This window comes from Sceloporus undulatus, chromosome 6 (assembly GCF_019175285.1).
Source record: "Sceloporus undulatus isolate JIND9_A2432 ecotype Alabama chromosome 6, SceUnd_v1.1, whole genome shotgun sequence".
NCBI lineage: Eukaryota > Metazoa > Chordata > Lepidosauria > Squamata > Phrynosomatidae > Sceloporus > Sceloporus undulatus.
The window spans coordinates 62,713,205-62,741,025 of record NC_056527.1 but is presented as its reverse complement, the minus strand read 5'-3'; the positions used below and the strand labels follow the sequence as shown (position 1 = coordinate 62,741,025).

General features: G+C 41.1%; 1 protein-coding gene across 2 annotated transcripts; it reads left to right on the top strand.

Moving 5' to 3' along the window:
• Positions 1–27,772, top strand: KIAA0895 (KIAA0895 ortholog). 2 transcript variants are annotated; one of them, XM_042477350.1, is made up of 8 exons: positions 1–302; positions 4,899–4,958; positions 14,151–14,839; positions 20,367–20,510; positions 21,239–21,371; positions 23,191–23,496; positions 24,423–24,520; positions 27,189–27,772. In XM_042477350.1, exons 2-8 carry the CDS (start codon positions 4,910–4,912, stop codon positions 27,348–27,350), a joined length of 1,581 nt encoding a protein of 526 aa, XP_042333284.1. In that variant the 5' UTR covers positions 1–302; positions 4,899–4,909; the 3' UTR covers positions 27,351–27,772. The 2 variants fall into 2 exon arrangements, with proteins under 2 accessions (XP_042333284.1, XP_042333285.1); XM_042477351.1 differs by lacking the exons at positions 1–302; positions 4,899–4,958 and adding an exon at positions 6,572–6,884.
• The last annotated feature ends 49 nt before the right edge of the window (positions 27,773–27,821 follow it).

Genomic DNA, 27,821 nt, shown 5'->3' with positions numbered 1-27,821 from the left:
AAGCTGGTCAATCAGAACCAGTTTAGGAGGGTGGTGGAAGAATAACTTCCAGTATGAGGACTTTAAGCCTTCCCCAAAGACCTAATGTTCTGGTTTAATGCTTCAGTAAATGCAGTACGAACAGGAAGGACGTCTTAAAGTAGAGCAACATTATTCCTTTTTCAACATAAAACCTTTCAACAACATCCTCAATCATATGCCTTGGGATGTATCCCTGCACTGCTGGAATTCATGTATTCCAGAGAATATTGCAGCTACCAGAGACACTTTTTAATTTGGTGACATAATATTATTGTGCTCAGGTAAGTCATTTTTACTTTTAGGTGTTGATAAAATGTATTCCCCCATCTCATTCATTTAGCAAATTGGTAAAAGGCAGTGAGGGAGGACCACATTGTGTTGTGGGTTGCCACTTAAAAGGACAATCTAATTTTTTAACTTACAGGTATACCTCTGTTAATAAAACAGATGTGTTCCTGGCCATTTTTAAACACCAAACTTTCTGCTAGAGGCAGAAATAATGTGAAAAGAATAGACACAGGTTTCTATGCCTTTAAAAAAAATAACAGTTCGGCAAACCTTTTATTCAAAACGAATAATATGCACATATGAAATGAAACAACCAGGCCAGTAAGCTTTGCATAAGTAGATAACAACAACATCCAGCCTCCTAGAGACAACTTGAAGGCTACTTCCAGAGATGACACTTTTCTTACAGATTCAGTTTTGGTGAGCAAATTTATATACAAATCTGTTGTTGTTGTTAACATACTGAGAGTAGCTGATGAGACAGGCTTATCTACTCTTCTCTTTTCTCCCTGCTTTGCTGTTCACCTATGAATAGTGATAGATTCTAGAAGTAGCTGCTGTTTATCCTGGCTGGTGTAAGAAAACAGGCACAGCTACTGTAGGATGCATTAGAGAAAAATCCTGTTCTTTCAACTTAAGGCTTGTTTACTGCATTGTTTACTGCAGACACCCTGCAGTACCCTGTTGTAATTTGACACCAATAGTCATATTTTGTCCAGTCTTCTTTTATCATCTTTCACTGTCCTTCTAATGCCAATGCTGCTAAAAATGTTCCAGCTAGAAAGAAGAATAGGGGTCTGGTCTGGATGGTCGTAAAAAGGCCTTTGTGAGAAGGAGCTTCACTACCAGAGGCTTTGTTAACTGTATTTTAAAGAATTTGAATAAGATGTGCTCTTAAATCTTGAAGTGGTTCACAGTGTTAAAACATATATACATATACAGCTGGGCTTTGTTATCTGCTGGGGTTTGGTTCCAGGATCCCCATCAATACCAAAATCCATGGATATTCAAGTATTATAGAATACAGTGGCGTAATAAAACTGTATCCCTTGCATAAAATGGAAACGTCAAAGTTTGCTTTTGGAATATATATGAATATTTTCAAGCTGTTGGTGCTTGAATCCCTGGATAAAGAATCTGTGGATACGAAGCACCGACTGTATTAAAATCTACAACCATACCAGATATATAATACAGGCAAAACAAAACATATAGCAAAGTACCAGTAAGTGGAAACAAAGAAGTGCTAATGGTGAGAATGAACTTGCCAAAGAGCTGTGTTTATAGACCCTGGAGAAGTTACTTGTGTTGACTATAGCTTCTAGGGTTCCTCAGCCAGTGTGGCTACTATCTCAGTGGAGCTGTTGCCCTTCATACTGACAGGGCAACAGGCTTGAAAGGCTCATTGATTCCACTCACCAACAAATACCAAATACCAGATTTCAGTATCTCCAACAAAACTTGAAAATGTTACCAGTACTTTAAACATATTGGCTGTGGGGATTCTGGGAATAGTAGATGGAAAGCTAACATTTCCAAGCTCTCGTTTTTAATAGCCATAAGCTGCATAATACTGCTAGGGCTTTAATAACAAAAGGGAAGGCATTCCATAGGAGGGGCATCACCAGTTCCATTTTGCCACCAGGATGTATTTGCAATGTGCAATTAGAATAGTTTACCATTTCAACTGCTATGGCTCCATCTTATGGAATCCTGGGATTTCTAGTTTGATAATTCTCTGCTGGACCACTCTGTCTGGTCCACTCCCCTAAACTAGAGGTATCAGTACTTCACCAAAGTAGTATTCCATAGGATTTCAAGCCATTTAGGGCTTTAAATGTTTCAATGAAAGAGGTATGAAACTGCTATAATTGTGCAGTACAGATATAGCTAGCATTCCTTTAGTTACAGCACAATCAGCAAGTGTTTTTCTCTGTAAATCTCAAGTCTAATTTAGGCTGCATCCACATGCAGAAATAATCCAGTTTGACCACTTTAACTGCCATGGCTCACTGCTATGCAATTCTGGCAATTGTAGTTTTGTGAGGCATTTAGCCTTCTCTGTCAGAGAGCTCTGGTGCCACAACAGTAAATTTCAGTACATAACATTCCTTCATTCTTGCCATTATAACGGTACTAAAAATCTACAGTTGAATTAACAAAGGGAGCAATTCACATGTTTCTCTGTATAAGGCATAACACAAAGTAACATTTCCTTATAGGGTTTGTGTAACAGATTCTAACTGCCAAACAGAAGTGATGAAGCTATGTTCAGACAGCTATGTTCAAATTGAAACACCCACCAGGAATGCACATGAGCCAAACACGTGTTGGATCTTGCCCAATAAATGAAAAACAACAACAATTGGGAAATGGTTTCATTATAAAATATTTTATATATTTTTAGAAACACTTGTCAAAATGTAGCTGAGCTGTTTTAATTACAATAAAAGCATACAGCCATGAACAGTTTCCATTTCTGTTCATTTCTGTTCATCTCAAAACACTGAAAATGCAAAACACTGTTCTGAACGAACTCCATGTCAGACTACTTGAAATGTAAAATTGTTAAAATTAGAGTAATCATCACACAAGAGCACCATGACAACTGAATAATTTTTACTGCGCTGTAATAAAATTAATTGCTTAGCAGAGGGAAAGCAAATGAAATAATTGTGAATCTACGAAGACTCATTAACTTTTCCTAGCCATAGCAATCCACACACTGGTAACCTCCAGACTAGACTACTGTAATGTGCTTTATGTGGGGCTGCCCTTGAAGGAGACTTGGAGGGTGCAACCAGTGCAAAATGCAGTAGCTCAATTGCTGACTGGTATATCATATAGACAGCATGTATTGTCAGTCCTAAAAGAATTGCACTGGCTGCCAATATGTTTCTGAGCTGAATTCAAACATTTAAAGCCCTAAATGACTTGGAACGTCAATACCTGAGGGAGAGTTTCTCTCCATATATACCTGCCCAAGGTGTAAGATCTGCTGGGTGTCGGGGCATCTTTGTATCCCACCAGTGAGGTTAATACACTGTGTCAGGACATGAGACAAGGCATCCTCAGCCATGGCACCCCAGCTGTGAAATGCTCTCCCCCTGGATGCCCGATTGTTGCCAACACTCTCATCATTTAAGCACCAAGTTAAAATTTGGTGGTTCACCAAAGCCTTTGATCCTCATTAATGCAACCCTGACTGTTATTTATAATTTTAAAAACTTTTAATTTAAAAAAAATCTGAGCTGTACAACTGACAAGTAATGCCAAATCCAGTGCAAACATCCTCTTTGTTTTATAATGTATGCCTTCATGAGGGCCAATGCAGTATAGTTGTTCAAATGCTGGACTGGGAGTTGCAGTATTCAGCTTCAAGTCCTCAGTGAGGCATGTGGATCATTGGTTAACCTTGGATCAATCCCTTTCTCTCAGGTTGATCAAGGTTGCTGTGAGAGGGATGAGATTAAGTAGGGAGGATCAAAATTAACATTACCTTAACATTGGAGAGAAAAATAGGATATAACTGGTTGCATCCACACCACAGAAATAATTCAGTTTAGCATCACTTTAACTGCCATGGCTCTGGGCTATGGAATTTTGGGAACTGTAGTTCGTTGTAACAGAGCCTGGTGCCCTAACAAACTACTATTCCCAGAATGCCATAGCCTTGAGCCATGACAGTTAAAGCAGTGTCAAACCGGATTATTTCTGCAGTGTGGATGTAACCACTAACAAACCAAGCATGAACTCAGGGTGTGCACAGGAATCCAGATTTTAGAAAAGAAATATGTAGAGTTGCTAAAGGTCTTCCTTTCCTACAGAAGAACATCCCCTACAATATGCCCCCGCCTTCAAAACCTTTTCTGTTCAGCTCAACCTAGGTTTGGTTTCAACAAACTGCACCCTCAAGTAGCTACCAGATCTTATAATCAAATAAACTATCTGATAGATTTTTACCTTGTAAATTATTACCTCCTACAGTCAATAGTGCATTCCACTATAACCACCTCTGCACAAATGTGCTTTTACTAAGACAGCTGTTTACGCCCTAAGGATTGATGCCTGATAGTTGTAATATAATTATAGTATCTATACTGTATTTACAAATGTCTAGCCGGTGCGGTTATAACTATAGTTGCTATAATTACAAATTGTTATAACAACTATATAACTAGTTGTTATAGAATCATAGAATCATAGACTCATAGAATCATAGAGTTGGAAGAGACCACAAGGGCCATCTAGTCCAACCCCCTGCCATGCAGGAAATCACAATCAAAGCATCTGAGTTATAACTCAGTCTATGTTGGACTGAGATTAGGAGAGCAAGATTCAAGTGTTTACTAAATTGTAAAACTAATTGATCCTTGAACCAGTTATAATTTCTTAACCTGACCTGCTTCACAGGGTTGCTGTGAGGAAAAAGGGGTGGGGTGAGGAAATCATGTTCATCTCCTAAAGGAAAGGTAGGATACAAATGTGACTAATAATTGTAATACAGTACAGTACACATATGCTGATATTAACACTTGGCAAATGTCAAAATACTACCTGACAACATTTGGCCTTCTCATTCTCTTCAGGTGTTTTATCCATGCCTTGGAGGTTTCCAAAGTACAAGGCTGCTTCTAGAAAGAAAAAAGGTACAGTATTTATGTCAGACTGATGACAAAGCATTTGTGAAGACAAATTGAGCTCTGATGCATATTGTCTACTGCTTTGCTTTGCCAAGGACAGCCCCAATTAATCTTTTATTGTCCAACTTTTTAAAACTGTTTTTAAAATGTCCCAGTTTCTATCTCATCCTCCCTCTTTGTCTTCAGCTTATTTCAGTTGCTGCAAACTGATTTCAGCATGCAAGAAGTTTGAATTCAACTCAACAGGGGGAAGGGGGCATAATCTTGTAGGGTCAGGCAAAAGGATATAGCTGCAGCTTCTCCTAGATAGTACGCTCTTCCTCATTAATATCTTTCCCCATCTTGACCATATTCTGATGTTGCTTGGCCACACATGTCCCAGTTTTAACTTATGAAATGTTGATGCTCATATGATTGATTAAGTAAATCTGTATATCATTTCTGAGGGCATATCTACACTGTAGAAGCACTTTAACGGCCATGATTCTATCCAACAGAATCCTGGGATTTGTAGTTTGGTAAGGTATTCAACTTTGTCTGTCAGAGAGCTCTGGTCCCTCACCAAACTACAAATCCAAGGCTTCTCTAGGATAGTCATGGCAAGTAAAGTGGTGCCAAACTGCTTTAATTCCACAGCGTCTATACACCTCCAGTTTACATAAATGGTTTCTGCTAGTAAAAGGTAATAAAAGAGACTATGGCTACATCTACACAGTTTGGCACCTGCTTTAACCGCCATTGCTCATTGCTGTGAAATTCTGGGATTTGTAGTTCTGTGGCATGACAAAATTGACGGCTGATGGTTGAGGCACCGACAGCCCAGAGTGACCAGGTGTCCTCCTTTCCCAGGACATGTCCTACATTTCAACCTTTCTGTCCAGCCGCAGGAGGAACTCCAAAATGCCTTCCATTTGGAGCAGGACTAAGAAGCATGAACCTGTGGCTACATCCACACTGGAGAAATAACCCAGTTTGGCACCGCTTTAACTGCCCCGGCTCATGGCTGTGGAATTCTGGGAGTTGGAGTTTGTTGTGGGGCCCAGAGCCTTGAGCCAGAAAGAGTTAAAGTGGTGCCAAACTGGGTTATTTCACCTCTGAGTGTTTTTTGCTTTCGTTGTGGCCTACATTTTTTCTTGAATGCCCTACATCTGCGACAGTCAGGCCTTCTTCCAACCAGATGGTCCTAACCTCAAGAGGACCAAATGGACCGCAAAACGAAGGCCGTCCATGCAAAATGGAGTCGGAGGTGGCCAAATACAAGTTAAAAACATATAAAATGCTAAATATAAACATAAATATCAATGCAATCTTTATTAGTCCTGCTAAGGAAGGAGGGCATTTTGACATTCTTCTTGCACAGAAGGCTGCCCTGGAAAAGGAAGACATGCCTTTCTTCCTTCCAGCTGCAACAAGTGTGCACACTTTCTGCTCACTCTCCCCCTGTGGCCACCTGTTTTCATCCCCTGGGACTCCAAGTCCCAGCATGCCCTTCGGAGGGCGCCTGCGCGCGAGGCACCCTGGGAAGCGTAGTCTCTGAAGCACTCTCTAGTGCGCAGCCGCAGAGGCTTTCCTGTTCCTCACTGAGGGCAGGACCTTGGTAGGTGGAGAGTGGGGGGGGCGGTTGCCTTGGCAACGGAGAGGCCTTCTCTGTGGATGCTGCTATAAGTCTGGGATGCAGAGAGTAGAGGAGGAAGGAGGGAGTCAGTTGGGCTGGAGGCCCTTTCCTTTTGGCTGTAGCTGCCTTAGCTTCTTCTTCTCTGGCTTCTGTGTCCTGCACCCACTAAATACAAGCCTGCCATCCCCTCCATTCCCTTCCATTGCTTATTCTGGGACTGAAGAGTGGAAAAGGTGAGGGAGAGGCAGACAATTCACACACAAAGACACACACACACACACTTTCACAAATGATGCTTGAATCTATTTGTGTCACTGGTGAGTATGGCTCTTCTTGTCTTGTTTCTTTCCCATGCAGGGCTTTGGTTGCATCCACATTGGAGCAGTAATCCAGATTGAAAGCAGTTTAAGTGCCCTAGCCTTGAGCCACTTAAACCGCATTCAACTTGGGTTATTTCTTGTTTTATCATTCTTTAATTGGTTGTATGTACAGCGCTGTGTCAGTTTACAGCGCTGTAGAAATAAAGCTTAATTATTATTATTATTAACCTTTATTTAATAATAATAATAATAATAATAAACAGGATAGGGAAAAATACTTTTTTTTTCTTGTGCGTTTTACAAAGAGTTGCCGTAACACAACATTGTCTCTAGTGTGTTTATATGCATCCATCTCTCCTTTTTCGGCTCGCTTTTATGCCAATATGTCGACCGTATTTCTTGCCATGCTTCCAAATGACTCCTGAGGGTTTTAATCTTATTTACATCAGCAGCCGTGCGGAATGAGCCTCGCTTTCAAGAAGCCTCTTGCGTGCTGCGTCCCTGAGCAGTTTGGGTATGTTGTTGTTGTTGGTTGTTGTTGTTAACTGCCTTGGAGTCAGCCTCAACTCATGGAGACCGAACGCATGAGGAAGGAGACCGAAGCCTACAAAAGCTCATGCTGCCATTTTCTTTCCTTCAATCAAAGGTGCCACAAGATCTCTCTACATGGAAAACCCTGTGAGTGAGACTCATCCAAGCCCTGCTGTCCTCAATGGTTCTGCTCAGATCCTGAAAGCTCAGGGCCTTGGCTTCATTGACTGAGGCCCAAAACACACTGCTGAAATAATTCAGTTTGAGACTGCTTTAACTGCCCTGGCTCAGTGCTAGGAAATCCTGGGACTTGTAGTTTATTCTGGCACCAGACCTCTCTGACAGGGTAGTTAAAGTGGTCTCAAACTGGATTCCTGTGGTGTGTTTTGGGCCAGTCTATCAGATATCTCTTTCTAGTACTATCCTTCACTTTTCCTCCTAACATTATTGTCTTTTTGAGTGAATCTTTCTGAGTGTATCTAAAACGTGACAGAATTCAAAGCTATAGCCATGTTAGTCTGTAGAATCACTACGCAGAGAGATCTTGCAGCACCTTTGAGACTCACTGAAAGAAAGAAATTGGAAGTATGAGATATCGTAGACTTCAAATCTACTTCCTCAGATGCTAAACTGTGACAGTTTCAGTTTTGTCATCTTGTCTTCCAGGGAGAGTTTGAGCTTGATCTGTTCTAGGACTCATTTGTTTGTCTTTTTGGCTGTCCACAGCATCCTCAACGCTCGTCTCCAGCACCACATCTCACCCGTTTTCTTTACTGTCCAGCTTTCACATCCGTACATAAGATGGTGATGGGGTATACAATTGCTTGGGCAATCCTAGATTTAGTGTTCAGTTTTATTTCTTTGCACTTTAGGATCTTGTCTAGTTCTTTCATAACTGCCCTTCCATGCTATTCGGCATCTGGTTTCTTGATTGCAATCTCAGGTCTGATCAATGATTGATCCAAGGTATGGGAACTCTTCAACTATTTCAATTTCTTCATCAGCTAGATTGAATATATGTAAATATTCCATGGTCATTTCCCCCCTTAAAGTTCAACATTAAGCTCACCTTTCCTCTGACTTTCTTTAGTTGTTGTTCAGAGCCTTTATTTGTGTCATCTGCTTATCTTAGATTGTTGATATTTCTTCCTCCAATCTTCACTTCTCCTTCCTCTGAGTCTAAGGCCTGTTACAGACTGCCAAAATAAAGCTGCTTCAGGTCTCTTTGTAGGTATGCTGTTTAAATGATGCATGTACCCTAAGAATCCAGAAGCTGCACCAAAGCTGCACTCCAGTGCTTAGGAATGGAGTGTGGCTTTGGTGCATCCTCCGGACTCTGCATCATTTAAATAGCATACCTCCAAAGAGACCCGAAGCAGCTTTATTTTGGCAGTCTGTAACAGGCCTAAGCCTGTTCTGCATATGGTCTTTCCTACATCAAGTTGAACAAGTAGCATGATAAAATACAGCCTTGGCTCAACCTCTTTGCTGATCTGGAACCATTTTGTTTCTCTGTATTCTGTTCTGACATTAGCCTCTTGTTCTCTGAGAACAGGTTTCACATCCAATCAATCAAGTGGCGTGGCACTCCCATTTCTTTAAGATCACTGCATAGCTTTCCTTACCTATGTAGTCAAAGGCTTTAATCTATAAAGTATATGCTTATTTGGTGTGCTCTATTATCCAACATATGTTTGCAATATGATCCTTTGTGCCTCTTTGTTTCCTGAATCCATCTTGCACCTCTGGAATTTTACATTCCATAAACGGTAGGAATCTCCATTGCAGGATTTTGAGCATAACTTTTCTTGTGTGGGAGATCAGCGCAATGGCCCTGTAATTACTGTACTGCAATCTTTTGTGTCTCCTTTTTTGGTGAATGGGAGCGTATATACTGATCTTTTCCAATCTCTGGGGCCCTGTTTTGTTTTCCATACTTTTGGCAGATTTTAGATAGAACAAACGTTGATCCTGTCTGTATGGACTGTGGTTGCTTATATTGGAGGTACTGAACAAAAATTTTAAAAGCTGAGGCTAGAACTGATATTATTAGAAGGAAGAGCTCAGTAATACAAAAACTTTGTTGCTGAACCACTTTCACCTTAGCTATTGATGTTTATTAATAGCGTACAAATTATAGGAGATCAGAGAAGAGCAAACAAGAATGCAGAGAGTGCTCAATGATTACAAAGCACATGCCACAATTCTTTTCTATATACTGCCAAAGAAATTATATAGTAATATATATATATAGTAATATATATACACACACACACACACACACACACACACACACACACATATACACCATAGCTTCGTAGGAACTCTGAGCTACTCATACAGCTGCAATGGCTTACATTGATTTGTGCTCCTGTATAAATATAAACTTCTAATGTTTGTTTTATTTTCTTTGAAAGAACAGAAAATCCATAATCCTTTTCCTAAGTTTTGTTTTCAAAGCTATTTTGATACTGGAATGGTCTAGTTCAGTGATGGCAAACCTATGGCATGCATGCCAGAGGTGGCACTCAAAGCCCTCTCTGTGGGCACATGTGCCGTTGCCCCAGCACAGAGTTTGCCAGAGTTTGTTACTAGAAAGCCAGAGGGACATGGCACTTTGCAATAAATAAGTGGGTTTTGGGTTGCAGTTTTGGGCACTCGGCCTCGAAAAGGTTCACCATCACTGGTCTAGTTAATAGCACATTCTGACCAAATGTCAATGTGATCATTTCAAGAATTATGGATCCAATTATTTTTACTTGTTGGCTTTGGACTGGTAAAAAGCTGTAAAAAGGAGTAGTGTTGGAAGTAACAGGAATGGCATTTTGAATAAGGCTAATTAGCACCAAATCTTCAAAAGCATAGGAAATATTATGTTATATGTCGATTTGGTAATATTTAATTAAAAACTATTTTTTTCTATATAACAAACATTTGCTCCTTTCATTCTAAACAGGCAAAGCTTGTCCCCTTTAATGAGCAAGTTTCTAATTCTCGTACGTCTGAGGAATATTCAGGTTCCAAGGACTTTTAAAATACTATGTATTTGCCTCGTGTCCTCCATCCCTTGCCTCCTCCAGGTAGAACATTGCTATGCATCCCTCATGATAAATTACTTGTCATGACAAAATTTTCTGCCAGAACTTTAAAAATTGTTAAGAAATTCAAATATATAATCCTTATTAAGCCAAATAGGATAAGTATATGCAAATCCAGACAAAGCCAGAGGAAGTGCAAATCAGCATAAATGTCACTGTCTTACATAATTTAGTTTGGACATAGAATTTAAGCTTCGTCCATTGTGAAGCTGGAGCTAGCATGGCTGCTTGCGAGCAGAGTACATTCAGGGCCATGGTAAGGGAACACACACACACAAGGAAGACAATTTTCTTAGCATTTCTCTTAACAGCTGGCAGCCTGCAAAGAACAGCACTAGAGCATATTGGAGACAAGGAGGGATGAAATGATGGCAGTCTTGGTTGGGAGAGAAATCAAAAGAGGAGTAGTGGTAGAAATAAAGTCTTAAAAGATGGTGAGATACTGCTCAGAAGTTAGTGTCCTCTTTGACTTATATCCTGTTTGTTATCAAAAGGTAAGAGTTTCTTGAAAGATATATCCTGATCCCTTTGTCTTTGTCTAGAAGTGAGGCTGTGTGTAAACAACATCTAATTCTTTCTGGGTAATCAGCAAACAAGGAGGTTGTAAATGTTCCTTTTTGAGGCGCCGTGGAGTTCTTGCCGTTAAGTCATAAGCTCTTCTGAAAACTAGAAGAGCTCACTAGAAAAAACAATAATGCTAGGAATGGTAGAAGGTAATAGAGAGGAAGACCACATGCCAGATGGATAGATTCAATCAGGGAGGTAACGTGCCTGAAATTGTAGAACCTAAGTAGGGCAGTGGAGGATAGTGTGCCTTGGAGGTGTCTCATCCACAGAGTTGCCATGAATCAGGGTTGTCAAGGGCAGTTAACAACAACAAGAAGGAAGAGATTGGAGTTATATACAGTACATCCATGTTTGCAATGTTTTCAGGAAGTCTCCAAGTAAAAATCCTTGCTTGCTTCTCTCTTCCCACCCCATCCCTACAGTATTAAATATCATACTGATCTTCTAATAGACTTTGTTGTGGTAATTTGAACAGGACCCAAAGGCTAGCATTTCTATTTATGAAGTGACTGCAAACTTTCCAAATTGTAATATATGTTAAGTAGCTGAAAGCTCTTGAGAGCCAGTGTGATGTAGTGGTTTCAGTGTTGGACTAGGACACTGGGAGACCAAGGTTCAAATCTCTGCTTAGCCCTGAAAACCCACTGGGTGACTTTGGGGAAGTCACACACTCTCAACCTCAGATGAAGGCAAGGATAAACTCATTTTGAACAAATTCTGCCATTAAAACACTGTGATAGATTTGTTTTAGGATTGTCGTAAGTCAGAAATGACTGAAGGCACACAACAACAACAGGAAACTTCCAGATTTATTAAACTAGCAACCTTCATTGTCGGTTGCATGAATATTTTCTCCTGGTTTTATACATTCTCTAACTTGAATCAGTTGGAAAAACACAATTAACCACATGGTTGCCTGCAAATGTATTAGACTATAACTACTGTCACTCTTTGCATGAGGTAGAGCATTTCTTCTTGTTGCCATGGCCAGAGATCCAGCCTTCTCTCTTACATCTATTTCTTAAGAAAGCAAAGTGCTCTCAGACAACCTTTACAGGTGTAGAGAGAGAGAGAGAATCTATTTTCTTTTTTAAAAAACAAACATTTTAAATCCACAGGAACTGAGCCATCAGAAAGTTAGAGTTTTGCAACATCTCCCAGAAATCACCACACTGTAGGGACTTTGCCCATGTTGGCTGGGGGAATCTTTGGAACTATAGGTAACTTCCCCATGTTCTGGCTAAAAGATATTTTTTAGCTGTTAGATATGTTTACCTTTATGCTGAGTCGGAACAGTGTTGATGATCTATTTTAGAGCTTTGATACAGCATTCTTTATTTTGTCTACTTCTTGTAGATAGTTAGGCTGGAATCCTGTTGGTGCATTGCATAAAGTGGTTACCCTTTTGCTAAAGTACAAGAGGTGATCAACCCATTTCTCCAATGTCTACTTTCCATCATGGTTGTAGCATACACAGCCTTTTGGTTCCTGCTGCCCTGACAGTTACATTAACTACACATTTCCCCCACTAGTGTCTACTCTGAACCTACTCCAATTTGTCTATATCCTTCTTAAAATGAGGCACCCAGAACTGAACACAATAGTCCAGATGAGGCTTGACCAGCACAGAATACAATGGGACTATTACTTCCCTTTACTTGGAAACTATGGCCTGTTACAGACTGCCAAAATAAAGCTGCCTCGGGTCTCTTTGGAGGTATGCTATTTAAATGATGCATGCATCCTAAGAATCCGGAAGCTACACCAAAGCTGCACTCCAGTGCTTAGGAATGGAGTGTGGCTTTGGCGCAACCTCCGGACTCTTAGGACCCATGCATCATTTAAATAGCATACCTCCAAAGAGACGCGAAGCAGCTTTATTTTGGCAGTCTGTAACAGGCCATAGCTTCTGTTAATGCAGGCTAAAATAGCATTCACTTTCTCTGCTTCAACATCACACTGCCAGCTTATGTTCAGCTTTCTTAGGGTACTGGCATGTTCTCACTGGAGATCAAGGAGGATGACATCTTTTCTCTTTTTCTGGCTATATCTCCTTAAGCATCAGTTACCTGAGCATTTTGTGCCCTGTAATGTGCCTTAGGGGAACACTGGCATGGGAAAGGTCGGTTGTGCTGGGAGAAAAGTCACTGAATAGTGGAATATCTTCTTGAACATATATTGAATACCTACTTGTGCATCAATCTCTAAAGCACATACACAGGTGAAATTGAGTGGGTATGCCTGGGTTCTAGCCAAAGTTTTTGGGATGCCAACAGTTTTTAAAAAGTTTTTAAAATATCGCAATTTTTCAGCTAGTTTGTTCGCTTGAGGGCTGTACAAAGGAGACATTATTACATTTCTTAAAGTATACGTTTATTTTTTAAATAGGAAAAGTTAAAAATGATTCTCCCTCCTCCCCAATAAAAAGCTCTTTGCCACAATCAGCCAGGTCTATTGGCAAGAGGAGAGCAGAGAGGGTGCCAGCCTAGCGTCCCATGGAAGCAAATTTCACAGGTTGGGAATAGTGCCTGAGAAGGCGGTCTTCTGTGTCCCCACCAAACAGGCCTGTGGTGGCGGCAAGACAAGAGAAATCCCTCCTTTGAAGCTCTTAAGACTCTGGTATATTTGTATAGGGAAATACAATCTCTCAGATAGTATGGACTGACGTACAGTGGCTTGGAAGGATCAGGAAGGGTCATTTGCCGGTTCAGTCCTGAAATGAATCTTATATTGGAGTGGTTGGGATAGGAAATCATTCTCTCTTCCCGTTAATCTGCCTTGAGAAGAGATATTCATCATTCTTTCTGTGCTGGGTCCCTTCATATTCAGTTATATATCTTTATACTTGGGGATACTACCTAGTTCCTTCACAGCTGCTCTTTCAAGTCCTAGACATCTTCTGAATTCTTGACTGTAGTCTCTACATTGATTAATGAGAAAAGTGTAGGAGATATTTTAACTCTTTTGATGTCTTCTACTTATATCAATGGCAGGGTATGTTGAAACAAAAGGCAGGGAACGTACAAATAAAATATTTACTAATTTTATTATTATTTCTTTCATACAGAAAAACTCCACTGGCCACAGCGAGAGCTCTCCAAAAAAACAGTCTTGAGTCCTGAAGAGCACCACATAATCCTTAAAAATGAGAACAACAGCATTCAGCACCTATCCCGGCCTGGAATTCTTAGGAACACATTCACCACAGGGACTAGTAGCTATAATGTCCTCCTGCAGAGCAAAGAGGAGAAAAGGCACCTTTTCCAAAAGCATTCATCAGTATACCACAAGAGACTGCGGAAGTCCACAAAACCTACTAATGACTCCCGGAGCAATTACAAGATTAAGGTCCCAGTGCCTTTATTCAAAAATGGATGGGGTTGCCTCAATAAACAACCTTCTCTTTTTTTTACAAGCACAGTACCTAGCAGTGTCAAGTTAACACGCAGCATATCTGTGGCAGGGAGCAGCATAAGATTGCAGGCTCCATCCAAAACCAAGGCAAAAAGGCATTCCTGTACCAGCCTCACAAAGCCAAAGCAGCTACAGAGATCCAAAAGTTGTTTAAAAGAAGGAGACGCGACTGGACGAAAATTCTGTATCCTCACTGCCATCAAGCCTTCCAATGTGGAGAGGGAGAAGATGAAGTTCTTCAACTCAGATTTTACCTACAATCCCCAATTTGAATATGCAAGTTCTGGACTGTCAAATGTGTTAGCAAAGCACAGTCACGCTTCCAACAGATTTCTCAAGCAGGTAAAGGTGATTTTGCCATGTATACTACCTAGGCAGCTCTTGCCATTCCTTCCAGTACCATCTTCCTTCTTGAGTTTTAGTCTCTTGTCTTTGATCCTGCCCCCTTTTAAACTTAGTCTAATATCCCCAACCCCAAATTAGTACTTATCATCTAACTGATGGCTGTTTGCCCTGTGTATAGGTACTTTGCATTCAGCCATGTACCTAAGATGATCTCTGGTGATGTAGTTTTCCACCTACTATTTCTCATCACACCTAGGTTTCTGTCCATTTCTAGGACTGCTCACTCCCTGATCAAAAGCATCTCAGAAGAGAGGGAGGAAATGAAATGACACCTATTAGGGCCTAGCACTGGCAATGCTGGAAGACAAGGGCTGCACAATTTTGCTTCTGTCTGTTGGCAGGAAGAATGAAGAAGCTTCAGTAAGCTTGGGAAGGTTATGCCCTGTTGATCCAAAGAGCCAAAAAAGGGAGTAGGTGTGGCTCTTTCTTCCAGTGATAGTCCTACTTTCTTTGGACTATAACTTCCAGAATCCCCTAGCTGGCTGTGGGATCCTGAGAACTGTAGTCCAAAAAGTAACTTTACCAAGCTGTGTTTTCCTCTAGTCCCTATTTGGAGAATGCACACGCAAAGTATTAGACCTATATCAACCTCATGCAAGTGTTTCTCCCCTTCTAGATGGGAAAGGGGAACTGTGTTTGAAAATACAGTCCTTGGGTTAGATCAGTGGTTCTCAAACTGTGGGGTGGGACCCCCAAGGGGATGTGAGAGTTGCACAAGGGGGGCATAGAATCATAGAGTTGGAAGAGACCGCAAGGGCCATCCAGTCCAACCCCCTGCCATGCAGGAAATCCAGATCAAAGCATCCCTGACAGATGGCCATCCAACCTCCGTTTGAAGACCTCCAAGGAGGGAGACTCCACTACCCTCCTAGGAAGTGTGTTCCACTGTCGAACAGCCCTTACTGTCAGGAAATTCCTCCTAATGTTGAGGTGGAATCTCTTTTCCTGCAGCTTGCATCCATTGGTCTGGGTCCTAGTCTCTGGAGCAGCAGAAAACAAGCTTGCTCCCTCCTCAATATGACATCCCTTCAAATATTTAAATAGGGCAATGATATCACCTCTTAACCTTCTTTTCTCCAGGCTAAACATACCCAGCTCCCTAAGGCGTTCCTCATAGGGCATGGTTTCCAGACCTTTCACCATTTTAGTCGCCCTCCTTTGGACACGCTCCAGCATGAGACTTGGCATTCAGTGTTCTCCTGGATACATATCCCTCCTCTTTCCTTCTGGAAATATAGTTCTGTCAGGCTTCTTTGGATAAGTAGTTTTTAATGGCTTAAATAAACATTTTAGTTTAGAGGACAGAAAGAGAAATAAAATTTCAGATCAGGATTTTGTTTTAAAATAGTGAAATTATAATACATTGTGCAACTTACAATGTTATAGTAGTCTACATAATATAAAAAATATAATATTGATGATGCAAGGGAATTAGAGAAAGAAACAATATATTTTCTTGCTTGCCCTGCAGTCACAGTGAGTGCATTAACATGCATTGATTTGTGGCTGTTGCCTAATTAACTTTGGAGATTTCCACATAATGCATTTTGTTCATTTAGGTTGTGAGCTGGGCTTCTATGCCCTTGACTGTGATTGTGGCAAAGATGAGCAGAAAGCAAACTTGGCTATGTTATGATCAATTACTGTTTAGCTAACAATATATTTCAGAGTGCAATGTGTGTATTCCTGTGATTTCTGTGCCACTGCTGTCTTAAATTGGGTCCACATTTAGACACATGCCCATGGGCTGGGGGAAGCATACTTGCTCTGAAAATCGATTGTTGTGTGCTGAGAGAGAAAGGAAGGCCCTCAGAATGAGTAAGAAGTGCCTTCTGTAGTTGGAGCTGTACTCTTGGATCCCTGCTTTTGAGGGATCACCCCTTTTTTCTCTTGCATCAAAGTATTCTCCATTTAGCAGCTTCCCTTGTAGCATTTTGATATGAGGGAGAGGGGCTGGAAGGGTTGCTGTGATGAAGAAGGGAGAGGAAGGCATGTTCACTTTTATCAATCCAGATGTGTGCACTTACATGTGGATATGAATCTTTGTGCACTGTTTCTGGTATATTCTAACCTACTTATGGCCAAAACAGATGGCCTAGTAAAGCTGGCTTTTAGTCATGCTATGCCCCTGAATTACACGGAAGCTGTGCTGGCATTTAAACACCAGCCAACTTCTGACTGACTTGAGGGCATAGCAATCAGATGCCACTCACCACAGAGCTGGCAAAAAGCCGGCTCTAGAGGCAAAGGGGCAGCTTTTTTTCTGCCCCAAATATGAGTGGACATTTTTTGCTCCTATTTGGGATAGAAGCTGGCTGGATGGGGGTTGCGGAGTGCAGTTGCCGCGGCCCAAATCCAGCTCTCTCAGGGGCAGTGTCACGCCACTCCTTTGGGGCTATCTGTTTCATCCCCTTAGTTAGAATTAGATGTGATGAGAGTTACAACTTTCAAACAACAGATCTGTTCCTGCTCTGCTCACTTTAGTAGAAAGATAGGAATGATTAAGATGGCAGCCTCCAAGCAAGAACTTTGTTTTCACATTAGTGGGCTTCCTCATTCCCTTCAATGGAAAAAACAGCTCCACATACGCAGCTCTCCACTGAGGTGGATGGCAAGGTTTTTCCTAATGGAGAACCTCAAAGGGGGCATTCCCACTTAGCTTATAACGCTACTTATATTGCAGCGAATCAGATTCGGCTTTTTTTTTTTTAGTCTGATTCAAATCTTGTACATCGATCCCATTTACATAGGTGGTGAAAAATGTTCCGGTTTAATTTACCCTGCTTCAGGTGTGGCCACACTACCATCTCTTCAGCTAACAGGGACCACACCTTATTCCTGCTGCCCCTTCTGCTGCATGGCACAGTAGCAAAAAAGAAAAGGAAAAGAAAAAAAAAGGCCACCCTTCACTTTCAAGCCTTTTGCCAAGCAGAATCTTGCTAATTGGAGTGCTGTTCAGTTTGATAGCAAAGTGCATGTTCTCTGGGTGTCTTTTCTTAAAGGTCAGCTGTGGCAAATCTAGGAGTGGGGAACTCAGAAAGTGGGGTAGAGTGTGTTCCTCATAGGGCACATATAACTCAGTTGTGTTCTGAGTAAACATTTGGCCTCCTGTGCTCCACAGAGATAGTGTAGGTAGGATCTTGACCATGGACCACTTTGGAGCAGCAAACTTTAAAAGACCTCATTGCATAACTGGAAGGTCTACCTTTGCATCAGCAATTAAGATTTTATTAGAAGTCAGTGGAAATTATTCTTCTAATGCCAGTGACTTCGGGGGGGGGGTGGAAGCCCCCAGCTATTGCTTTTTCTCATGCTTTCCTCTTGCCCTTTGTTCTTCTTTAAAGGAGAGAGAGAGAGAGACATGCAGTGACGAAAAGGATTATGCCAGGAGATAAAATATTAAAGGGAACAGGCTGTTTAAATGAACCAGTTGATTGTTCAGACGAAACCAGATCTGTGTAATAAATAATGCCTGCCTGTCAAAGTTCTGGGACTTTGCTATGGAAACTGGACCTCTGTCATTCTGAATTATTTAGAAAACTCATTGCATAGTAAAAATCCATCAGTGATACTTTTATTGGCCAACCAAAATGCACAATATACCATGAGCTTCTTTATCAGGCAAGATGTTACAGACCAAACAGGAGAACAAGAAAAAGCAATTGGAGATGTTAGTCAGATGCCTACATGTTGTCTCGGTCCTTAGTAAAGATGTAATGCTGGGGAGGATATCTTTTGCAGGTAGGTTCCTCCTCCTTCTGGCCACCTGGCAATAGGGAGATTTTCTAAATCCAGGAAATTTAAAATCCATTTGCATCTCAACAGGGACCCCTCTTTTGCAATACAATATGTCTCCAATCCACTGAGGTCACAGGCCTCTTTGCAGATAGAGAACAAAGGATTCCTGAAGAAGTCTCCATGTTTTTGCATGCATTTTTATCCCCCATCACAGTAGAAAACACATTTTCCTGCAAGTTTCTAGATTATAGGCACCCATGTCAAAGTTTGCAAATTTGCCCTACTTTACAAACTATTTGATGATACCCTCAGTTTGAAGAGCTTTTGAATCCCAAGTCTAGTTTCAACATTCAAAAAAACGGTTTAAAGCTAAATAAAAAAGGAGATACGAGTGTAGCAGTGGCACTGAAATTACCCATCAGCAATTAAGACTGAGAAGTCACACAGGTCACATATGTGCAGTCCTTCCCACTATACTGTGATCTGTATTGTAACTATTCAGTCAATTATTGCTAAATGGCCATTAGCACATATCAATGACCATATGCACATTTTCTCTAGCCCTTTATTTTGGTGGTGCACTTCCTTTTCTTGACAGTGCTATCAAGTCCGAGGAAAGCTTATGAACTGAAAGCAAAATAGCAGTACCTCTCCAGACCTAGACTTTGGTGTGTAAGTGTATGACGTTCTGATGGGTGCATGGAGTTTTCCTCCCAGCAAAAGCAGCCCTGTTCTCCTCAATGGGAGGAGACAATTTCCTGACTTCATCCCTTTGCAAGGAGGGGAGATATCTCTATCTTCAAAGTGAGTTGGACAAGCAATGTGTACAGGAGCTTCACAGGCAAACTGTACTGCACTGGTAGTTCTACTTTGGGAAAATATATATATTTTAGGATGCTAGGAGAATGCTCTTTTTTATGTATTGGGAAAATATTTTTAAAACTACTTAAGGTGTTTATATGAAGGCAGTTTTCATACCTGTTGACCTCTTAGAAACATCTGACACAGAGTGCAAATGGACTCTTACCATTGAAACTCAACAACTTAATCTCTTTATCACCAATGTGATAGCTTGTGGGTTGGGCCTAGGGCGAATGGTCAGAGGGTGGTAATGCCACTACTAGCTCAACAACAGGCTAGTGGCACAACACACCAGTAAGATTCCACCTCACTCTATGAAGCTGCTGATTCTGGCTTAGCTCCTGAAGCCTGCTCATTTTCACTTACCTGCTCACTGTACTGCCTGCTTTCTTGACTACTTTTCTGAATATTAGCTTGATTACCAGTTTTTATCCCTGACTACTAACCCTTCTACCAGAAGATCACACTCATTTTACCCCTGCCCTGAAGTCATAGTTTAATGTACAAATCATATAAAATGTAGCAGGAGTGACTAGTGCAAGTTCCATTGTACCCCAAGGGCATTTTTCCAGTCTCCCCCCCTCCCCTACAATTTTTTAAAACGCAGAAAATACAGTTTGCTTTCCAAATTTAGTGGTACTGTACATTTGGCTACTGAATTTCAGTAGTGGAGTGGAGGGTGCAGCTCATGATAAATCTTGGAAAGCAAAACTGGCCCCCAAAGTTGCCCATATCAACACTATATGGTCCAGATTATTGTACTTCATTGGCAGAGGACAGAAGCAAACACAGTCACCATGACCTCCAGTTAGAAGCGGCAGGCTGTTTAACTTCTACATCTACTATTCTCTTATCTCTTCTATAGGCCATCAAAATTATGGAACTGACTTTGCAAAAGTATGGAAGCTATGAAAATTTTGAGCAAGCCACTGGAGGCAGCCTGCTGCCCAGAAGTCGTATCTGGAATCACGTCAGAAAATATATGGCAAAAGAAGGCTGCCTTGGCGAGGTTGGACTTTTTACATCCTTCTCATCTATGCCTCCATCACATTCTTCTGTAGTGTAGTACTCATGGTGGTTGCTAATAGGAACAGGCTGCTGCTGCTGTCCAATAAAGGTTGTAGCCATGTGGTGGAATGACATATTTAGAAGAAATCCCTATCGAGTATATTCATGCTGAGGCAGGACAGAAAGGGATTGGGAGAATAAATATGGAGGGGTTTTGGACTTCAGAAACTTGTTGGCATGTTGGCCAATAGTATGGGATTCTGAGAGCTGAAGTCCAAAATCCCTTAAAGAGCACAGTTTGGGGATCACTGCGCTAGAGCATAGTTTTCCAGGATGGTGCTGGATGGATGCTATTGCCTCAAGAAGGACATTCCAACACCAGTGTAAAGCAACTAAGTGCCCTGTGTAGCATTCCTACCAATTTGAGTTCAGAGTGCATAGCAGGGAACTTGTTTCCTGATGAGCTGAGGGAATTATATGAAGCAACCTTCATTCGGGCCAACTATTAAGTACAGTTTGGAAATTGTAGTGTATAGTTTGTGAAGTAGATAATTCAGCCCAAATGCTTCTGTTCCATAGGAACTTAATGCAAGGAAGTTTTAGGCACTACCTGCTTGGAAAATGAAATATAGGAAATGAGGTATGGGGGGGGGAGTAAGTGTAATAGTAAGTAGGAATATGGCTAAAGCCGGAAAATGTTTAAACTCTCAAGTCTCTGTTTTTCTTCAGATTGTAGTTCACCTCTCTGAAGACTTGCTTTCTCGGGCCTCGATGACAGTGGTGAATGGCCGTCCCACTCTTACTATCAATATTTCCACTGCACGTGAGCATTGGTTGGAAGGAATGCTGAGGCATGAAATAGGTACCTAAATAATGTGATGACTTTAGTCTATATTAAGGTGTGTCCACACTTATTAATTATGAATGTTATTAACAAACATGCAGTTGGGTATTGTGTTGACTGTTAGGGCTTCCTACATGATAGGATGCAGGAGTGTGATGACAGAACTGTTGATGAATGATGTGTCCTAAGGTTGAGGCAAGAAACTTGGGAAACATAAACATGTGGTTGGCATTTAAGGAAGAAGCATTTTGACAGTGGGTTGAATATTTGGCTTGATGGTAGTAGAAATTTGCTGGCCATGGATTTTAAGTTAATTACAAGACCAGACTGGGAGCCCCCTTGGGTCTGGTGGATGTTGTAATAATTATATCAAAGCTTCTTAAGAGCTTTATGCTGATATGAGAAAGAAGCACAGGAATTATCTTGGCCATGTGGTTCCTTCATCAAGGTAGGACTAAAGTGACAAGAGACAAGATCACAGAAAAATGGCTCCCACATCATTGCTATAATATATAAATCTTCTCATATTCTTACCCATTTTAAAACCTATTTTATAAGGCTAGGCTTGTGAGCAAAGCAACCAGGACAAATATTTTGTCCTTTGCCTACCAATTGTATATAGCAGATGCATCACTCCAGCCATTTTAATTTCCTCTTCTGCTCCAAATGAGGACCCAAAATTTAAAATAAACTTGGAAGGGGAATGTGTTTGGGAGAAGATTTGCAGAAGGTAACCAGCAGGTGCAAGAAAATTTAAGTGTGTTAACATGTAGCACATACGCATGCACAAACTGCCACTCTGGCTCTGCTATGGATACAACATCACTACAAATGTGTAGTTGGAAACCTGTTTTTGCCAAGGGAACAAGGGGCCCGTATAGACAGGCCAAAATAAAGCTGCTTCAGGTCACTTTGGGGCTATGCTGTTTAAATGATGTATGTGTCCTAAGAGTATGGAAGCCATGCCAAAGCCACGCTCCAGTCCTTAGGATTAGAGCATGGCTTTGGTGTGGCTTCCCAACTCTTAGGATGCAGGCATCATTTAAACAGCATATCTCCAAAGTGACCCGAAGCAGCTTTATTTTGGCCTGTCTGTACGGGGCCATAGTTCTACCCTTCTGTGCAGGGAATGGGAAAGAAGGGTAATGCTGAGCCCTTTCAGCTGCCTAGGTCCTTATCATAGTTCAGCTGGCACTGGGAGCCTACCACAAAGTCCTTTACTACTCCTGTCCCTGCCCTGTCTGAGGAAGGGGCAAAAGTGAAGAATGGTTGCTGGATAAGGTGTTGGATGGAAAAGCTCCTTCTTGTGCATTGGCTGCGGAACTGATGGTTTCAGTGGGCGGGAGGACACTCCTTGATGCCTTTTGGTCCACAGAAGGCAGCAGAGTGAAAATTCAGCTTGCCTTTCCCACCATGCTTGCCTAGCCTTGCCTTAAATAAGAGATACACTCCACTGAATGAAACTGGGCTTTCAGTGTCAGATGTTGACTCTCATCCCAGGAAGTCTTGGATATGATTCTATTTGTTCTTGCCCTGGTGGCAATTTGTGTACTTATGGTTAATATTCTGAGATCAGCTAGAATGAGACAACCCCACAACAAGAAAAAATGTGGAAAAAATTTAAGGTGTTGGAAAAAAGGAGAGAGGATGAGCAAATAGACACAATTTCCATTGTAGGACTTATTCAGGTGTCTAGCAGAGGTTTCCCTGAATATATTTTTTTTTTTTTTAGCTAAAATGCATTGGGTCCCCCTACTGAATGTCCTTCTTGGAGTTTCTTCCCTCATTCTTCTTTCCCCAGTATTCTGATACTGCATGATTTTTTTTTTAATTACAGGAACTCATTATCTGAGAGGCATTAACAACAATAGCCAACTGTGGAGCAGCTGGAATGGGCGAAGAAAGCATGGGTTAAAACCCATTAACCCCACTGAGGAAGGCCTAGCAAGCATCCACAGTGTTCTGTTTCGGAAGGATCCTTTCTTATGGAGGGCTGCCCTCCTCTATTACACAGTCTATCAGGCCAGTCAGATGTCCTTCCGAGAGCTCTTTCAGGACATTGGTAAATTTGTCACAGACCCTAATACTCGATGGGATTACTGTGTTCGAGCCAAGAGGGGCTGGACTGATACTTCCCAACCAGGTAAGGTATTTATATGAGTGTATGTGTGTGTTTTCAAATCCTTTCTTTGAACATGTGGTTTAGATGAAGAGCCTAGCAAGCTCAAGAAACAAAAGTTCTTGTTAGGACAGAAAACATCCTTGCAAGCCTAGAAATGGGGATTTTTTAAAAAAAGTAAACAGAAACAATGCAGAGGATTCAGAAGTAATTTCTCTGATCTCACTATGAAGAGTATTCTGTTGAGAAGTTTTGATTGTTTGGTCTTTAATATTCATGATCATATTCTTGCCTCAGATATCACTGAGGGGGATTCCTTGCTCCCTGAGTAGCTACTCATTTATGATGCTGTCTTGGGATTTAAAAGGATTAGCATCCTAGTTGTAAAAGTCTACATAGGTGAAGGTACATAGAGTAAAAGAATATATCCCATCCCAGAACGTTTGTTTCATTGCTCCTTTTGATCCCATCTTAAATGTTGACCTGCTGGAAAGAACAAATGTTAGGAATGGAATGTTAGTCTTCCTTCAGTAAGTTTACATTGGGTTATAGACTTGACTAAATTAGGGTGTAAATCAGTCTTTTGATCCTCTAATATGCAGCCTGATCCTAAATATATTTAGTTAAAAATAAATCCCACTGAGTTCAGTGGCATTTAGTCTTGGGTAAGTATGTTTCAGCCTGCAGTCTTAAAACACAGTCCTATGCATACTTACTTTGAAGTAAATCTGTTCTCTCTAGGGACATTTTCTCCCCAGTGTGCATAGGATTGAAGTATTAGTCTGTGCTTTATATGAAAAAAAGAATATGTGAGATTTGTTGATGGATTCACTTGATTTTTAATCATGTCAATTAATTATAAATTTATTTTTTTAAATAAACACATATATTTTAAAAATCAGCTTGGGATAATAAACAGGAGGTTACAGTGCTTAAGCCGTTTCTTTTAGGTTGCTTCAGTAAAGATCAGGTCTACTTGGACGGCATCCTCCAGATTCTGAGATATCGACATTCCATCAATTTTTACTTACTGACAGCTCTAGGCAAGGTGAGTGAAATTGTTGGCTGAATAAACTGACACCTATATAGAACACAAAGTATTAAAAATGTACCACTGAAAATTTAAAATCACTGACATGGAAACAGTATGAGCTGTAGTTAGGAGATTAATGGATTTTGTTGCAAACATGAAGCTTGTTGTTTTGGAGTCGGGATTATCAGAACCCTGACATAAATTGCTCATGGCCTGTATTTAGAAGTTGTACCACCTTATTTTTTCACTTGGAAAAGACATGGCCTACTGAGTATTGCAAATAAAGATATAAAATGCTGGCCTGATCCATTCAGTGATGTGTCTCTGCATCTTCCTACCATGCTTTTATGCAGTTTTCAGTCCTTTTTGTGGGTTTTCTATAAAGAGCTTAACCTTACATTTTCTTAATTGGATTTTTGCTTTTCATAATTGTCTTTGTGGCTTACGCTGAAACTTGAGAGGAGAAAGCTAAAAGCTTAGCAGTTTCTTTTATGCTCCTGAGTACATTTGTCTTGAACTGAACTCATCTGTTTAGCCCAGTCCATTCTGTCACTGCTTGAAGAGGGGAGGAGGAGAAAGAATCACTTCATTTCATATTACAATGGATTCAAATTTAGGTCCAAAACAGAGGGCCACAAAAGGATGGCTTGAAGCCACCCCCTCTGAAACTGCCTCAGGACCGCAGCAACACATGGCACAGTCCCAATTTGGGCTGATGTTGGATCACCTTAGGCAACCCCAGCACAATCTCTGGGTGGCTCTAGGTACTCCAGGGGTTGTCAAAATGCCATGCCCCCAAGATACCCAGAAGCCAGCTTTTCCAGCCGGTCTGTTTCAGTCCTTAGTTCATAGTCCCAGTTGCAGAACCTTTGACTCTCCAGGTGTTTTGAACTTCAGCTTAGGATCATAGAATCACAGAGTTGGAAGAGACCACAAGGGTTATCCAGTCCAACCCCCCTGCCATACAGGAACTCACAATCAAAGCATCCCCAAGAGATGGCCATCCAGCCTTTGCTTAAAGGCCCCCAAAGAAGGGGATTCCAAGGAAGTGTGTTCCACTGTCAAACAACTCTTATATCAGGAAGTTCCTCCTAATGTTTAGTTGTAATATCTTTTCCTGTGGCTTGCATCCATTGTCCTATACTCTAGTCTCTGAAGCAGCAGAAAACAAGCTTGCTCCATCCTCAGTGTGACACCCCTTCAAGTACTTAAACAAGGCTATCTATCATCTCTTTTCCGGGCTAAACATATCCACCTCTCTAAGTCTTTCCTCATAAGGCGTGGTTTCCAGGCCTTTCACCATTTTGGTGGCCCTCCTTTGGATACGCTCCAGCTTATGAACATGCTTTCTGAATTGTGGTGCCCAGAACTGGACACAGGTATTCCAGGTGGGACCTGACCAAAGCAGAATAGAGTGGCACTATTACTTCCTTTGATCTAGACACTGTTTCTATTGATACAGTCTAAAATCGCATTGGTCTTTTTAGCTGCCACATCACACTATTGACTCATATTCATCTTGTGGTCTAATTGGACTCCTAGATCCCTTTCACATGTAGTTTCATTCAGCCAGGTGTCCCTCATTCTATATCTGTGCATTTCGTTTTTCCAGCCTGAGTGCAGTACCTTACATTCTCTGTATTGAATTTCATTTTGTTAGCTTTGGCCCAGCTTTCTAGTCTATTCAGGTCATTTTGAATTTTGATCCTGTGCTCTGGAGTATTAGCTACTCCTCCTAATTTGGTGTCATCTGCAAATTTGATAAGTATGCCCCCAATTCTGTCATCCAAGTCATTGATAAAGATGTTGAATAGAACTGGGCCCAGGACAGAACCCTGTGGCCCCCCCACTGGTCACTTCTCAGCTTGCACAGGCCTCAGCAAGAATGGCCACTAGTAAAGGATTGTGGGAGTTATAATTCAAAACATCTGGGAAGGAAGGAAGATATTGCCCAACTGCTGTAGTCTCATTCCTGTCCTAACCTTGAAAATTATTTGCTAACAATTTTTATATTTACACTTAGGAATAATTATAGCCAGGCATCATTCACTACCATTCAAAACCACAGTGCTGAAGTGAGGTGATTCTTTTCAGTAGAATAGAGTAGGCCTTATTTCCATCTTCTGATATTGCCCAAGCCAGCATTGTATGTACAACTCAAAGAAGCAGCAGGTAAATATTTCAGGCAGGCAGGCATGCAGGTGCATAGTTTCTTTCTTTTAAGGGTAGCTTGAAGGGGGGAGGAGGGGTCATTTGAAGAAAAGGAAGCTCTCTTTGCAAATGTCTGCTTCCAGCCTACTGGCTCTCCTGGTTCCATAAGCAGCTGTAACAAACATGATACTGGTCCAGCCATACTTTGCTCTGTAAAGGATTGGGAAGAAGTGATTGTTTTAGGTCCACCTGAAAAGAAAAAGGGTGTGTCCTGCTGTATCATATTCCACATCAAGCACTGTAAGTTGTTTTCCTGTGACTGCAGCATAGCTAGATGTGGGAAAGTAGGGGGGGCTGCCTGCACATATAAATCAGGGTGATGATCTGTTATATGTCTTCTGACTTTTTTGGATATCTTCCCATGTTTTTTGCTTAGTACTAAAGAGCCGAAGGGTACTTAACAGGTAGTGGTGGGCAGAACAAGTCTGAAGTGATCTCACCCTGGAATGTACCTCTTCTTCCTAATTTGTAGGTCTCTTACGAAGATGTGGATCGTCTGAAGGATTTAGGTATGACTGAAAACATGAGAGTACCACACTTTTTGCAAGACTACGGCCGGTACATGGAACATTTGGAAAAGATCATGGAAGTCAATGAACTGTCTGATACTGAGCTTCAGGCTCTTGTACCTTAAGCCAGCCACTCTTTTATTCATCTGCTCTGTGCACTAATTTATTTTTGATGCCTTGCAAAATCTATATTCTTTCGATCTGCTTCTTTTATTTTGCTTTTAAGAAAGGAAGAAACACACTTGTAGGTTCGGAAGTTGCTTACTTTCAGGTTTTTTACAATGTCCACCCTTCTCTCAAGGTATATGAAAGATGTTGTAAATTTACAAGCTTAAATTATAGCTGCAACACAAGTCATATGTTGTAAGGATTATTTTGTGTTAATTCTTCCATATTATCCTTTACAGAATTGTTTTTGAATTGGTTCATTTAAGGCATGTAGCTACGTTCATTTTAATATTTACCGCAGATGTTCTCATTTGTAAACCACATTGACTTATATGTTGGATGTGGTACTCAGCAATATTTCAACAGTTTTCAAAAAGTCTATATATTTGCTCTGCCTGCCATCCTTAATGCTATGTTTATGCCCTACA